Consider the following 17,331-nt stretch of genomic DNA (forward strand, 5'->3'; position numbering starts at 1 on the left):
CGATTATTGTCAGAGATAGAAATCTGGAATTCTGCCAATATATAATATGGCTGCCAGGATGGATCTGAATTTAAGATATTAAATCCTTTAACAGACTGGTCACAGATAACTTCATTATAAACAGTCACCATGTAGTGATTTAGTAGTACCTGTGTGCTCTGACAACCAAGAAAACTATCTACTGCAGTTGACAGGCACAGGAGACCTTGTGTCCCTCCTTATGCAGTTCGGGGCCACAGGAAACTTTCCTTAGTTGTTAGAGAAAGTATAGTAGTTTCTATCACATTTTAAATACTTGCCTCTGGTTAATTGAGAGATGACTGTTATGGCATACTGATTTTATTACTATTTTTAAATTTAATTGTTTTAGCAATAAAATAACAAACTAATAACAAATAATAAAAATGTGTTAAAGTTAAAAAAGTTTAAGAAACTTTTCACATAATTTGGCTAATGCTATGCTCTGTTAACTGTTCAGTACTGTTATCTTTATTCCATGACTTTTTACATTTTAGCTATGACTGATAACTTCTCTTCAGAAGATAACATGATACTATTCTAACACAACACACTGTAATGTGTGCATCCCTTAGTTCTAGAGCCCTTCTTTCTACTTTTAGGGTACAAGTAGCTTTCACTAAAAAGCTAGGACACTATTTCTATGTAACACTTGAGAAAAGGAAAGCACAGAAAATCTGTGCACTCAAGAAAAGATTTACATAACACTATTTGCAATAGTCTTCTCACTGACTTTCTGATATTATGCACATGGGCAAAACTGTGTGCACGAAAATTTGTATCATCAAACTCAAAATCATTAACACCTGATTTCCCCTACATCCTAGCATTTGAAGTCAAAACTGAAAAACTCCCCCTGATTTTCAAACTGGATAATTCAGCTGAATTTAAAAAGGCAGATTAAAAATCACACAAATAAATACAAAATAAAAGAGAAATTTGGCTACAGTTCCCACAGTATATTTGTTCTAGTAATAGCAATTGGTCCTGAATCAGAGGAACAATTTTCTCCACTGCTGCTGCTACTGCTGTTTTTCTCAGTTTTGATACGGAATTGTAAAGCTAGAAGAGAACTAAAGATTAACCGGATGACAGTAACACATTTATAAATACCTGATCCTGTAAACAAAGAGAGAGGTTTCAAAGTGCTGCCTGGGTGTAATGGCAAATATTCTATTGATTTCCCTAAAGTCAGGCTTTCATCTTAGACAAAATTTTTAGTCTGGTAAAAACAGTGTGTAACTAGAAATAAATTAATGACATTAGGCAAAATTAAGACAAGGAATTATTAAGACATTAAAAAAAAAATTGTTAGATAATTGACACATATTTTGATCCATATACTGAGCAAGACATGAGAAACATCAGGTAAAAAAAATCCTAACTTATTTATCAGAATTGGATTAAATAATTAGATTGCGTTTGGTTTTGAGGAGTTAATAATTTTCTCCTTCTATGAATCTACATTTCAGTGTTTGGTCTAATACAGATTTTGAAAGTTTAACTAAATCTAAATTATTGGTCGGCAGCAAACCAGAACAATTTGAAAGACCATATCATATAAATATATGTCCAGTAGTGTTTTGAAGGCAGAAAGAGTGAGCCAGATGGTTTCTATCAATTCCCACTCTGTGGTGCAGCAAGGGGTTAGTATGATTCTCTTAGCAGCTTCTTGCATTTTGTACCCTGAAAGGAATTACGTCCTGCCTGCTTGTGTTCTTGTAGATGCTGTAACTGGTATATTTAGATGTCTGCCTTCAACTGTTCCTGCACCAAGTAGCAGATCTGATTTGGAAATTGAACTAAAACATATTCAGTTGGGTAGTGCTTGCCGTACATTTTACATAACTACTTAGAGTGGGAAAACATGTCTATCTCTTGCAATAGGGATTGCAGTGTTTATGAACAAAATGCTCTCTTAACTGTATGAAACAAAATTTTACTGTCCAAAATTTCAAAGTACTTAAAACTATTTGCTCCTATGCCAGAGGCCCTTAAGTATACATTCAAGCTGCGGAATACTGCAGCCACCTTCTTTCTTATGCGTCTACTTTCTGAGTTTTACTTATTTTAAATAATAAATAGGGTTAATAGCTACATCTGGGAACATTTTCATTATTAAAAATGCATTTTACTTTATATTTAAACTGATAATACAGTTTTCAGCACTGAGAATGTCATTATGATCATTCTATGAGCATTTAACAATACCTTTTAGTAATGTTTGTCAACAATGTGTAATTCTAAATTATCCTGAAAGAACAGGAAGGCAGTTCGTAGGTTCAGTTTGTCCCCAGAATACGGCTCTGCTATTCCTTGTGTCAAGCCTGTTTCAGGGACCAGAGAAGCTGCCACAGGAATGGCTGGAGACAGTACAATATGCAGAACAAAACAGCTAGACCTTGAGGGTGAGGGAATACCTCATACAGAAAAGAACAGGCTCTGCCTTAGATGTTATTTTTGCCCCCTTTAACTAAGTCCAGCATACAGTGCCGTGTTATATTTATGCCACCTTTGCAACTGCCTGCAGCCAGTTTATGCAGGTGATAAGCCATAATAGCACATGAAATGCACCTGGAACTGAAGTTCTTCAGAACACAGTTCAGATAATGAATCAGCCAATTTCTTAGACACAGAAAAGGTATGTGATATGCACTCCTGTTTTCCTTAGAAAAACAGAAGACAAAGCCTTCCATAGAAATGACATGACTAATTCTATGTCAACTATGATCACTAATTCTACCCAGGAAAGGGGGAAGGAAATTTAATCAGCCATGGTGCTGGGGCAAGACACCAAAACACCAGCTCTTTACTAGATGAAAACACAAAATAGCGTACTAACAAATATCAAAGAACAAATTAATATATTTAAAGACTTTTGCATTATGAAAGAACTAGGAGACACAGGAGGCTCTAGTTCTATGTAGAATTTTCCAAGTTTCAGGTAATCAAAATAGCTGTAAGCACTGAAACTCTAAATTTGGGAAGTTTTGTACCACTAAATGGATGTATCTCATTTTGCTGTGAAAAGGTTAATTAGCAGCGTTTTACATTTACTTTTGCTATTTTGAAGCTAGATGCTGGAAGTCTGCAAAGCTTGAAAACATAATTTATTCTAGTGAAAATGGCACAGAAGATTTAAATACTAGAAATATCTTTCATCTGAGCTGTAGGGAAAGTGTTTGTTGGACAAGTTTAGCTCTAAACTATTAAATCATTTATTTTCTTACCGCTTGGAAACAATTATATTTTGTAAATAGTCATTCCATGCTTTTTTCCCATTTTTAATATCAGTAAATTATTAATGCTGTAATAAGAGAGCACTTCTTCAGGCCGAGGATTAAGACTTGGATTTTACATGACACTATTAGTTCTGAAAAATAATATTAGTTTTCATTATAACCATATGTTTAGCTCCAAGGCTATTTTTATTGGAGGGAAATGTAGTTTCCTGAAAAAATGAGAAATGCCTACATGCTGTATAAGAGGCAGATCAAGAAAATATTTATACGAAATGCACAGTGGAGATCAGCAAAGTGAAGGGTTCTAATAAGCTTAATGAGAAATTCACAAGTGAATGACTGCCTGGGGCAGTATTATTCAGTCATTACTCTATACTGCTTTTCACAAGTCAGACCTCTAAATTCAAAAGTTCCATAGTTTTACAATCTACTTCAGTGAAAAATGTCACATCCTTTTCGTTTTGAAGATCAAATCAAGAGAAATATGGGAAAGACAGTGGTCCAAAGTGCTCATGTTCCAAAGAGACATACACAGGAGAGAAGGCAATTTAGAGTCAGACTATCCTAGACCAATTCCTATTACACTACCATTTTCAATGAAGAATGAAGCATTTGATTTACAAAACTATCTAACTCATCAACATCAGCAGAGAGTTAATATAAAACTGAGGCCAAAATGGTTGTACAATAAGGAAAAATACTTGGAAATTCTAAGCTGTTTCTCCTCAGCAGTAATTCATTGCAAAATGGTCACTGCAGTAATCAGTGGAGGTAAGCTTTCCTGGGTGTTGTAAACTGATAAGCACTGCTTTACATTTATTCACTTTGAAAAATAACTTGAAAAGGTATTATGGCTTTTAATATTTCCTACTGCAGATCAAATGTGGTAAGCTTGTAAGTAAAAAGGAAGGTGTATTTCCTAAACATCCATCTGGAAGTTCAAACCAGACTCTTCTTTTCATGATGTTGTCCCAGTAATACATATTCAGAAGGCCCAGATAATACATTTGATGATGCATGTGAAATGTGTGTAAATACTTTGAACAATGCAGGGTTAAGACTGGAATGCGGCTTACTCCTTCCTTTTCTGTCATAAAGGTAAACACCCACAAGTCCAAGTACACATGCAAAGAACAGATCTTGTAAGTAAAATAACAGCATTTCTAAACAGTCATTTTAGTTCTCTGTCGTATCTTCTCTCTTCTGGTTAGTTCTCATCTTGCGTTTTTTTTATACTGTCTTCACAGAGTTATCAAGTTAGCAGTTTGTTTCAGAAACCTTGACATGGCTCAAATTCTGTAACTAACTTATCTGTCGACTGTTGAATACCACCAGGACAACAGTTTATTATAAAGCTGTTCTATCTAGCAATGCATGTATTAATCAGTTCATAGGATTGGCAAACAGTGGAGAAATCTATGGATAATGTAATGTCACGTAAGGAATGTTGAAATGATCAATAAATGAAAAATAAATGAAAATCCACTGAAGTACAAACAATACTTTGATGGACTTTTGTTTAGCAGTTAGTTAGTTGATTTTTTTTAATATAGTATGCTTACTGGTTTTCTGCCAATGAATTGCAAAAAGGTGATTAAACGTCAGCTATTTATGCGTAATCAAACATGTTCTGCACACATACTAAATCTTACAAGCAAATTCTGCTACTTGAGGATGCTTGAAAAATATGCTGCATCAAGTCCTCAAGGAATATCTCTCTATCGTTAATCATGTTTCCTCAGACAACTAGAATTTTTTCTGCTTGGAAGTTACACACTGGACAAAACCAGGAGTTTTGAGTGCTTTGAATATTTGTCCATGATATCCAGATGTCTGGCACCTCACTGAAGCAGTAGCTTCAACTGTTCTACCGAAAATCCTTGACAGATCCATTGTTTATGTGCAGATCATTTTTACAGTTATATTCATATCTAGAGTGCTTCAGACAGCCTACACATGCACAGCAAATGCACGCATGGATACAGCAAAAAACTTCTAAATAAAAGCTTTTTTTAGCTTTTCATATTGGTCCACACTGTAAACAACAATATATTTGATATGTGTTTATGCCATAAATCCAAATTCTGAGCATCACAAGGAGAAAGAAATATATGACAGTTAAAAAAAGAAAGTGATAGTGAATGTATGTACCAACTTGTTTTCCGTTACCGTAATTAACTGTTTATTAAAATCACGTCCATAGACAGAAAATTTCTGGGGTGGAGACAATCCCATCTCTGCTTTGAAAGCCATTATAACATACAACCATATACTTGTATATTTCTACTTACAAAGCTTATGTTCATAAGTTCTATGAGGTACCATCTGGGAAACTCTTTCACTCTCTTGCTAAGAAAAGTACAAAATCTAAATGCAAATTCTACTTTCTATCAACTGTAATTTAGTAATGGGGAAGGGTAAAAAAGGAATTAAATCATAATATAATATCTTTTAAATTAATACCTTTCTTTGCAGTAAATTTTTTACCATTAGATTTTATATTTGAGAGACAATGAGCACACATATTGCTCTACCTAAAAATGAACTTTAGGACGTGTCCATTAAAAAATATTATTAAGAATCAAAATAACTTAAGCACAAACAAATACTTCACAATATACACACTATTCTTTAAAAAGAGATAAAGAGGGGTAATGTTTCCTGAAACCAATGACTTACAAAACTATCCAATGAAAGTATTAATTTACTTTCAGAAAGCAGATACTGATAGACTCCTCTGGAAAAACATTTCAAGTGTAATAAGCCAGCTAATGAATGTATTTACTGTGCTGGCTCACCAAATACACACATGCACTAATAACACTATGAAAGTTTTCCAGAATACTGTGTGATTGACGACTGTAATTTGTATTTTCTTGCTTTAAGAGGCACAAACATTAACTTATTAAATCCCAGAACAAAAGAACAAATTACATTAAATACCATTAAACACTGTCTTGTAAGCAATGACAAGAGCATTTTTCTTGGCCTGGAATCATCTGCAAAGGTCACTTGAATTCATAAATATGTCCTCCAAATTTAATTAATTAGAAACACAAGTTAATGAAATTTAGAAGTTTCATATTGTTTTGACTTATTTTCCATCCAAGTCTTTTCTGCCCCCTCTTTCCCTATTTGAGATTCCACATACTTTACCATGAGACAAGTCTGCCTTGGAAAGGCTGTTTCACAAACACGTTCCTCACAAGTGCTTAACTGTCAGTGCCAGCCTCCCTACCCCTAAAAATCAGCAGCAGACTGTTTTTTTCAATTTCAGTGCACAGAGAGCCCACAAGAAATAAAGTGCTGTAAATATCATGCACAATACCATACAATACAATTTGGTATTGTAAATAATTTAGAAAATTTTAAAAATCAGCATTAGATATATTATGTTAGCTATTGTTTTAAAAGGAAATAAGAATGTAAAATATCAAATAGTTTCTGGACTTTTACTTTTCTTTCCTTAAAAACCATACTTCTTTTTTTCTTCCTCTTCCTTTCTTTCCAGCATTTAGAAGACTACAGAAGTCTTCTTAGCAGTTTTCATCTTACCCTTAAACATTTTCTTATAAGACGTGTACCTGACAGAACAGAAAAATACTGGGATGAAATTGCTGTCAGCCTTGCTGAAAAATGTAACAGATGCCAAAATTTCTCTTTGAATTAATGTCTACAGAAACTCTGATACTAACAAATCGAGGAGCAGTGACCAGAAACATTATGCAATCGATATTGAGGGGATGTTGGCAATGTATGAAACGTTTGGAAAAAGAGCCAGCTGATGAGGGACTGAACACAATGTGTACTTTAAAACGTCTTCCAAAATCTTCCTGAGCAGTCTTATTACCCGACACATTGGGGCAGCTCCCTAGCATGTGAAAAGATAGGAAGCTCAGTGGTTCCACTCTCTCTTCTCTTCCAAAGACCCATTGGACAGGATGTTACCACCTGCTGGATCTTCAGTAATATACTGCACTTACTGGTTTCCTTACAGCTCTCAGAAGCAAGAATTGCAATTGCTCTTTCAGACTCTTACCTGCAAAATGATTAAAGACAAAATGCCCCAATTTTGCTAAATCACAAGGGTCTCACTACTTTGTTATAGATAGGATATTGTTATCTGAGGATATCGGGGCAAACACAAAGAAACTCTGCCTATTCAGCTATGGCTGCATACAGTTAGAAATCAATTTAATATAATCTGTAAACAGATTGTATAGCAATAAAAGCAAAGATTTGTTAAAACAAATAAAATGTCACAGAATTATTGTGTTGTAAAAGCAAAAAAAGTTTAATAAATATAAAGAAGGTGAAAATTGTTAATGCAAAATATTAATTAAATCAGAAGAAGATACTTAATATCAGGTGATTTAAAACAAAATTATCAAATACCACTTGCCAGGAAAGAATTATCTCACATGAGAATGCTCAATTTTATATCAATGATGTAGCTAAATGACAATTTTTCTACATAAATTTCCAGCCCGAAGTACTGTCCTGTCTTCCAGGCCACAGTCACAGAATAAGTCCAGACATAAAAGCGTCTACTTGTAAAGTACTGAGCAACTGTCGTTCTAGACCAGAATGCCAGGAAACTCATCTCATTTATTATGTAAATTGTCTCCAAAAACTGATATATATTTCACCCTCTGAAACTGTTGTGTCAACCTAAAGGGTTGTTTTGTTTCTTTGGTATTTTTCTACTGGATTTTATATCAACTGTCTGTTATTTAATTTGAACCAAGTGGTTAAAAAGACTGCTGCCAGCATCCATAGTCGTCATCTTCTAATGAGAAACTATAGCCCATCTCAGCTGAGTGTCTTACGTACACCGGACAGAATTTCAGCTCTGTAGGAAACTTTATTCACTACAGGAATTCTAAGCTACATTTGATACACTGACCATGCAACCATATAAAATTGTTTGGAATTTCATGCTGATTTTATAGAAATTACAGTTGTTTTCAATTTTGTATGCCCATTTTCAGGTTGTTCCCCCCCCTCCCCCCACATACACACACTTTCTGGCTTTAATCCAATTTCTTTCCCAGTTACTTTGTGGTATATTCAAGTCTTCTCTTAAACCTCTTCTGAAATTTTATGTGGATGCTTTAGATAAAGTAACTGAAAAACATAGCTACATTTTCATTTTTAAACCAAGGATAGTTAAGACCTTGTTGAAGTTTGGTCTTCTGAACTTCTCATCATCAACATCTTATCAATTTAAGCATGTCTTTAAAGTAATTTTGGTTATTAGAGTATTAAAAGAGTATTTAAATGACACAATCTACATATAAGAAATTTCTTTTTCCCATCCTAGCTTGGTGACTTTTTCCTTTTCATGAATAGATATTGAAAGGATTAGAACTTTCTACCTCAGAAGGAAGCACAAAAGAATGGACTTGCTAATATAAGACAAAGAATGGTATAATATTAGACTGAGGAGAAGAGGCTTTCCTTAGTGGAATTTCTGACTGTAGATTTTAGTACTTTATCATTTCTCTGAAGTATCTGGTGCTACATAAACTAACACTTAGAAACTGGCAAAGACAAATCTCACGTGTGCCCGTTCAGCATTTTTCTCTATTTCTGTGTGGGTTTTTTTCTGAAAAGATTTTAGCTTAATATACCTCTCCTGCCTCACTGAAGGAAATGCCATAGGGATAAAATCCTGGCTCTACTGAGTTAGATGAAATCTTACTATTCACTTTAATGAGGACAGAATTTTTGCCTTTATGTATAAAATAGCCTACAAACATAACACAACATAGTACGTTTATTTCTATTACCATTTTTCTATGGATATAGAGATTTACCTTATTCCAGTGAACCAGCTAAAAAGAATTAGCATGAACACTGAAGCTCAGGTACACTTAGGTTCACAGTAGAGGAGTAACGAAACTAGTACATTTTAATTCAGTTCATGTCTTAAATGCAGTCAAAAATGGTATACTAGAAAAGACATTTTTTAGCTTTGGTGAGTTTTGCTTAAATCAGGTTACCATCCTTATAAAGCTAATCTTTAGAGTATATTACTCTTTTGTTGTTGATTTTAATGCCACCAATTACTCAGAAGCAAAGCTCTTCCTGCATTTATAGAAAAATGAGATTATTGGGTTACTTTCCAGTACACCAAATGTTGTTCCTGGCTAGTGTTATTAAAGACATTGCAGTGATGCAGCATTTCAAAATGAAAGAGAAGAGAAAAAATAAGAGTGTTTTTTTTAAAAAAAAAACAACAACAAACAAAAAACAAACAACCAAAACCAAACTAACTAAAAAGACGACATTCAGAGACACGGCTGAATGTAACTGTCACAACTGTGTAACAAACCATATACACTAAGAGCATAAGGATAACTATATCAGCTCGGATCCAAATTTAATTTAGCCCAGCATCCTGTTGGCAAGAATCGCCAGTATCAGATGATTACAGAAAGTATAGAAGAAACAGGAAATATCTGCAGTTGGCCAAAATTTTGGTTGAACAGTTTTATCACCTCTTGACACCTACTGATGGATTAGGTTCCCATCTGCAACAACACATCCTAATGTCTGTTTACCATTATGTAATTTCTCTTACAGCGATTGAGTATCAGGAATACATACAAAATAGAGACGGACCAATATGACTATAATGTCATATAGTGTAATATAACGTGATATCTTGACTTAATAGAGATACTGAAAGGAAATGAATCAAAGAGGGAAAACTTACTTTCTCTATTTTATGGATTTATTATTTAATTTTTTTGGTATACCCTTTAGGAATTTCCTGCTTTGGTGCTGTAAGTATAATATAAAAACTTATTTTTATATTTAAGTATGTTATAAATTATGATTGGAAGAGACAGTGATTTCCATTATCCACACGTCTCTTTAATCTCAAAGTTTGTGTTATATCAAGCTGAGTATTAAAAAAATAGAAAAGTAGTTTAGATGTTTTCACGGTAAGATTATGTAGTTTATAAGTGTTAAAGATTCCATTAACTAATTCATCAAAGAACTTGTGCTTTGAGAATTAAGCAGCGCATAACAGGTGTGCAGGAAAAAGCTGGTCACCTTATAAATCTTGTATGTTCAGAAGCACCTTGTACCAAAATCTCTGTATTAAATTGAATATTACTCAAAAATCATTTTTCCTGCTCTGTGAGAGGCCTCTGATATTGGATACCAAATGTAAGCATGTGATACAACTGCAATGCTGACACTGATAAACTAATAAACTTTCAGTGTATGACTTCTCAACCTTAATAGTCTCTTTCCATAGTTTCTGTACATAAAGGAAGAAATTTTAAATTCATATACAAACTAACAAGTGAGTTCCATACAAAAGACTATATACCGAAATATCATAAATCAAATTTGCGGCTAAAATCAGCTATCACAGTTCTAACTACACAGTAAAGTCTTAATTTCCCCGGTTTGCTAAAAATTGTGTTTCCATTTCCTATGTAATTTGTTTCATTTAAAGAAAAAAAAAAAAGTAATGAATTGCAGCAAACATACATTTCTGAAATTAAAATAAAGAAGAATTACTGAGGAACAGCCTCCAGAAAGAGAAAAGGGACCTTACAGTGTCTTATTGCTTAAAGGAACTTGTGTATATCCCTTAAAATAGAGAAACTCAGTGATGAATCACTTGCACATCAAATACAAAAGTACATGTGAGATGCTGCCTCAGAGACCTAAATTACATAAATGCTTTGCTGAAAAGGGAAAAATTCATGCTTTGTTTCTCCTTCAGGGATACATTAAGACACATCAGAACAGATGAGACACGATCTAGAACTGGGAATAGAAAAACCAGCACATGCAGTTTATGATAGGCCATTTAATTCTGAGATAGACATGTTCTGAGCAGGGAATAAAGAATACACAAGTTCTATTTCCACTGAACTCTCTGTGGTCTTTTTTCTTCCTCTTGAACATTGCTAATATTACAACATTATTAATGTGACATAGTTATTGGAGAGTTTATGTGGTGTTCCCTCACTAAACTTTATGGAGAGATGCACAGACACAGTATCCTTAGAAAAGTGCTATTCAAAGACCTAAAATATTCTTTGGATTTCATATCACATCTGAGTCAGGGTGTCAAATGTTATTTATGAGAGAGCTAGCCCTAATTCTGGGGGTACATAATGGCTTAAAATCGTGAAAAGCACATAATAATATAGCAAGTAGTACTGAATATGCATAACAGTCTATGAATCTCCAATTATCTGTCTTTAATTAAAATGCATTACTTTTTATGCATAATGGGATTTTAACAAATAAGATGAAAAAACATGTAAAGATCTGAATATTAGTATAAATTATAAATTATTATTATAAATCTATCACATGTAAAATAATTCCTACAAGTTAGTATGAATGTCACTATCTACTTCAAAAAAAAACCCAAGCTGAAAAATAATGTAAAAATACTAATAATAATAATATTGCTTTGGACAAAAGCTTTTGGCAGTTCCTTTTTAAAAGTAGTAGTTACTGTAACTTCAGCCAACATCAGCTTACTCAAGGAAATCTCAGTTCCTATTAGCATGACTTGTTTTAAAAAGTCATTTTGAATCTTTCATTTTTTAAATTCTGTATAAATAGAAAACTCAAACATAGATTTAAAAAAAAAGCCCTCTCCTTAAGTTAATGGCCAGCACAGGCAAAAGAACAAATGGATATAAGCTGTCGCTGAAAAAATGCAGATTGCAAATTACTACAGAGTCTCTAGCCATTAAAATAAATCAAACTCTGGAACAGCCTTTGGCGGAAACACTGGGGGCAAAGAAATAACAACTCCAATTTAGTATTGGCAAAGTTTATGAAAAGAGAATTATCTGATGCAATTCCCAGGCTAGCAGAGCACTGGACTTGATGACCCAGAGATCCCTTCCACTGTTATGTTCTTTGTTTGGCTAGATGCAGATGTTCATCTGTTTTTCAGACTCACTGTGGTTTTTCTAAAGTGAAATTTAAATGAAAGTTAATAAATTTTTTGTAAGTTTCAGTTAGAAATTACCCTTTGTAAAAATTGTTGCTAGGCCTGCAGCAGAGTGGAACTTGTCAGAGCATTCTAAAAGCTTTAAGTAAAGTTGGCTTAGCATTATAGAGACATACAGAAATGTAAGTGTTCAGAGATGAACGCCCAGCAGAGCACGCACCATGAGAAGAGGTAACTGATCTACTGGTAGAGAAAATAGGAAGAAAAAAGTAAGCAATACAGGCTAGGACGGATACATCAGTAATATCAGGGAAGAAAGCAAAAGAGAACAGTGAAGAAAGCAAAGGACATCAGGATATAAAAAAAAGTATAGGGAAGGAGAAATACCATAGATATTTAATGCCTTTCTAAAAAAACTAATTAATGAAAAACAATTATCATGTGTGGTGGCTGTGAAGAGTCAATACAAACTTGAAAGAGGAAAAGAAGGAAATGTTTTGTTAAAGAGGAAGGTCGTCTTTCAGGTGACAATCTAACACAAGCCTCTCTCTCCCCCTCCTTCACTTGTCTCCCCCATGCTTAGCTATTGGAATTTGCCGAGAGTTGGCTGGCTTTGAAAGACCCCATTTTGGAGAACAAGTCACAGTACAGACGCTGCCACACACAGTTCTGTAGGTGACTTGGTATGGAAGAAAACGGCTCCAACTCAGAAGTATAACTCTAAAATATTACTTAAAACAAAACCAATAACATTTAAGCTTGAAAACAACCTGGTGTTCCTTAATAACTCACACCACCCTCCTGCCTTTGCTCAGTGTTTTTTTTATTAACTTGAGAATATTTTTTATGTTGCAGGTAACTTAAATGTATCATAGCGACTACAGAAAGCTGTTGCAGATATATATCAGTGAGATGAAAATAAAGTAATTATAGAAAACAACTCAATGTTTTCTGGTTTTGAATAAATAAGTTCTCAGAGCAGCTTTTAATGATTTTCAAATACACATATCTTTACAGCTCCAATCAGTCATAAAAGCACACAAAGGTCAAGCAAATACTTTATCTTATTTAAGACACTGTGGTCTGTTTTCTATCACTCGCAAGTTCTAAGGTTTACACTCTTTCAAGAAGATGATACTGCTACACAAGCCTTCAAAATCAAGGCTTTACACAGATTCTGTGAACCTTGATGGCTATGTATATAATTCTTCCAAATTAAATCCTGAGCCTGATAAATTCTAAGATATGCTGATCCTTTGAAAACAGAAAAGTTACTTGTACTAACATAGCAACTTCAGTATAGACTTAAAAATTATCACCATACAATTTTTTAAGGGGCTGTGTGCAGGCATGATCACATACAGATGATTTTTAAAGTCTAGCCCTTTCTTCACATGTATAAATACATAAGTCTTCTGTTTTTTTAAGAATGATTGCTCCAGATTTTCAATAAACACAGAAGTATTAGAGAATATTAGTTCAACTAAACCTTCTAAGCTGACGGGAGAACAAACAACCATTTTACAGCCCTTACTGTGTGCCTTTGCAGGTATTCTAGAAATCCGAACAGTGGCAGTTGGAATAGTGGCAATCAAAGGAGTGGAAAGTGAATACTTTTTGGCAATGAACAAGTCGGGAAGACTCTATGGAAAGGTATGGATGCAAACTTCTCTTGTGTGTACAATCACCACGTACAATCTTAAAGATATGTATTTTTAGATGTAGCATCTGTTTAGTTTGTATAACATAGATTCCTAACAAATTAAAATATATCCTGTACTTATCCCATACATCCCATAGTAGACTTTTAAGTCTATTTAATAAATTCAGTGATTAGAGTTTATATACTTTTTAAAAATGTGGAATACTAAGGGGGAATAGACAAAACTAAAATATTCAATACTCAGATTTCAAAAGTCCAATTTATTTCTTAAAAATATTAATATTATATGGGGTTTATAATGTATATTCTTCTCCCATCTTCCCTAATCTAAGTATTTAAAAGAACACTTGCACTTATTTTACTCTATTTTATTATTTACTCTCAACAGAAAGTATGCAATGAGGACTGCAACTTCATAGAACTGATTGAAGAAAATCATTATAATACATATGCTTCTGCAAAATGGACACACAAAGGAAAGGAGATGTTTGTTACATTAAACCACAAAGGGGTCCCCATGAAAGGTAAAAAAACAAAGAAAGAACATAGAGCATCCCACTTTCTTCCTCTGGCAATATCCTAATCACAAATGATCTATAAAGAACTAGTTCCAGCAGGAAGATTATTTTTAAGAAGACTATTTGACAAGATATCAAGAGAGGCTGGAATACTACTGAGAAACTGAACAAGCTGGACTTGCGCATTTATGTTTATTTTTAAGAGACTACATGAAAAAAGATTTGAAAATATACACAAAACCAGATTTACTAACTAAAAGTTGTAAAAAATTCTAAAGAGTTGTACAATCATTATCTTAGTCATTGTAACTGGGTAGTTTCTTAAATTAATTTACCCTGAAGAATAAGTCATTACTTGATTATCTGATAATATTTTATTTAAAAAATCCTATCTGCTTCTTAAATATGGCTGCTATAATAATAATAATAAGCAGATGATAATGTTGTGTAAAATATGTCAGACTTTAAGGCTGCTGGAATGAGTTGTCAGATTATCAAGTCAATAGTAAATGTGGAAGCTGAGCAGTATTTTAAATACTTCCCCTGAGAAACTGATATCCTATACGTAAACTATATGATCAGAAAAAAATTAAATATAATCTTGTAAATGTTTATTGTTTGTATTCAGATAAAAGAGTTAGTTTGGAAAAATTAAGTTTACTCTACTACAAAATGTTCCTATCTATTAATGAAACAAATACCTAATGCTGCTCTAAGAGATGTTTCAAATAGTGTATGTAAAATAAGAATAGGAATAAATAATGTACTTCATCTCACTTTTCACAAAGTAACATTTTATATAGTGATGAAGCAAAAATTCAGACATATTAAGGTTTTTTATGTAACATATCCTATCTTTTGTATAATTCCTGTTAGGGCATACAGCTTTCAATATTGTTTTTCCATCCTTATACATGCTTCTTCTGTTGTTACAGCATTAAACTTTATTTTAAGTTGTATTTGAACTTTATTGTTCTAAGTTATTTAAATGTTATTTATAAAAAAAAAACAAAAACAAAAACCAAAAAACTTATTAAGCTGCATCTGTTTCATATGCTTTTAATTCTAAAGGAATAACAAAATGGTCTGGCTGAGATGCATGAATTTTTTTCTGTGACCAGACACAAAGACTAGTACACAACCCTCTTGCCAACATACATTGGATGGAAGACAAAAATGACAGCCTGCAGCAAATCGCACAATGGACATCTCAAAAGAAACAATGCAAAAATGTAAAAAATCTTTGCCCCATACTCTTGCTAATTGAATTACTAGCATGCTTGGAATTATACCAGGTAAAAGAAGGTTACAGTTCCAGCAGGTACTGGAACTAATCCTCAGATGGTAGAACCATACTCAGAGATACAGAAATATGTCAGAGTCTGTATGACTAGTCTGACACTTCAACTAAAACCAGTGTGACCTGATGAAGAAAAGACATCTTAATTTTCTAGCTATTAAAGTGTTCAACTAAGCCCTACATGACTAATGCATCGTACCATTTCATTCTGTTCAATTTGCCTACAAGTTTTCTCAGTATTGTGATAATTGTGCTTAGATAAAAATCACCAAAAAATTAGCTAAAACAGCTGCTAGATGACTGGGATGGAGTCAAGTTAATTACTAATGGTCCTAAATGCTCTCTACTTTTCATTACAAGTGCCTAGAGTCAATCATTTTCTCCTACATGAGACATTTTCTTTATAACAACACTCACAGAAAATGGCAACAACTGTCTTTAACAAATTTTTTTTTTAAAAAATACTTTTTTAACAAATACTATAATCTGGAAATCATTTATGATTTTTGACTTGCTAATATCAAACATCAAAGTGTAGATATAAATGGGTCTATGCAGAAAAATTTGTCAATACAGCTATATCAGTGCTTTTGCTAGTTTATCTATTACTGTTCACTGAACACAATAGACTACTATCAAAGAAACTTTTTCACTGATAACTGTCTGCACTACTTTCTGTGGATATATAAACACTGAAACAAAGTTCACACTCATAATCAACATTAACATACTAGCAAAAGTTTCTAGTTCTAAACTAGGTTAGTTGAAGCTTTGAAATAAAAATTAAGAGAACAATCCAGATACAGACAAGCTCCTCTAAAGATATTTCGATTATGTAATTCAAGAATACAGAAACTTAGTCAAACAATTCCTGAACCCCAACAGTAATTAGCCCTTCCTGCTATATGCTTTATCTAATGGATCACTATATTACCATCATTATCAGATAAGCCAAGGCTGCTTTACATTTTGCAGCTGTCCTATCTGAAATGCATCCTATGAGTGAATGGTTCACAAAAAGACACCTGAGTGCAAATGATACAGTCCTTCAATAGCACAGTCATATGGCCTTACATGTTACAATACCTTCCTTAAGGTGACTTAGCAGGGGAGGCACTGTATTTGAGAAAAATCAGTATTTTGCCTTTCTTTCATGCTTTCTCTTTCATTTCTTCTGGCATTTTAATAGCCAAACAGACTTAGAGGTTAGAATATATCCTGGGTTGTTCTATTCCAGTACATAATGAAAAAGGTGAACAGAAAAGCAAGATCAGATTGACCCAGTTGAGCAATTTTCAATGTATCTTTAATTTAGAAAATCTATTCTGAAATAAAATATATTTCTTTTCAGCTCTCTCAAAAAAAACAAGTTTAGTGCTAAAACCAGAGAATAATAATAAGAAAATTTACAGTGACAATCTACAGTAGCAAACTATTAAAAGGATGAAAAAAGAGAATCTATTAGATTTTAACAGGTGTTATTCAAATAGATGTCGGAAATCCTCACAAGAGCCTTTTAGATCAATTACATCACAATCCAATCTTAACATCAATCATGCAACACACCATGTGGGAGGAAAACATGTTCGTATGAAAAGAAACAGATACACCTGTCTGGATATGGCTCATTACTAACCTTTATAATA

General features: G+C 33.3%; 1 protein-coding gene across 6 annotated transcripts in view; it reads left to right on the top strand.

Moving 5' to 3' along the window:
* FGF7 (fibroblast growth factor 7) overlaps positions 1–15,219 on the top strand; it is a 30,028-nt gene extending 14,809 nt beyond the window's left edge. For 5 of the 6 annotated variants that reach the window (XM_049812507.1, XM_049812511.1, XM_049812509.1 and 2 more), the window contains exons 3-4: positions 13,754–13,857; positions 14,256–15,219. In XM_049812507.1, coding sequence (XP_049668464.1) covers positions 13,754–13,857; positions 14,256–14,450 — 299 coding nt within the window. In that variant the 3' untranslated portion in view covers positions 14,451–15,219. Of the gene's footprint in view, positions 1–4,358; positions 4,403–6,771; positions 7,058–13,753; positions 13,858–14,255 lie in introns of those variants that run through there. The other variant, XM_049812512.1, reaches the window with a different exon arrangement.
* Positions 15,220–17,331: the final 2,112 nt, after the last annotated feature.

The sequence above is a fragment of the Accipiter gentilis genome, chromosome 10 (assembly GCF_929443795.1).
Source record: "Accipiter gentilis chromosome 10, bAccGen1.1, whole genome shotgun sequence".
NCBI lineage: Eukaryota > Metazoa > Chordata > Aves > Accipitriformes > Accipitridae > Astur > Astur gentilis.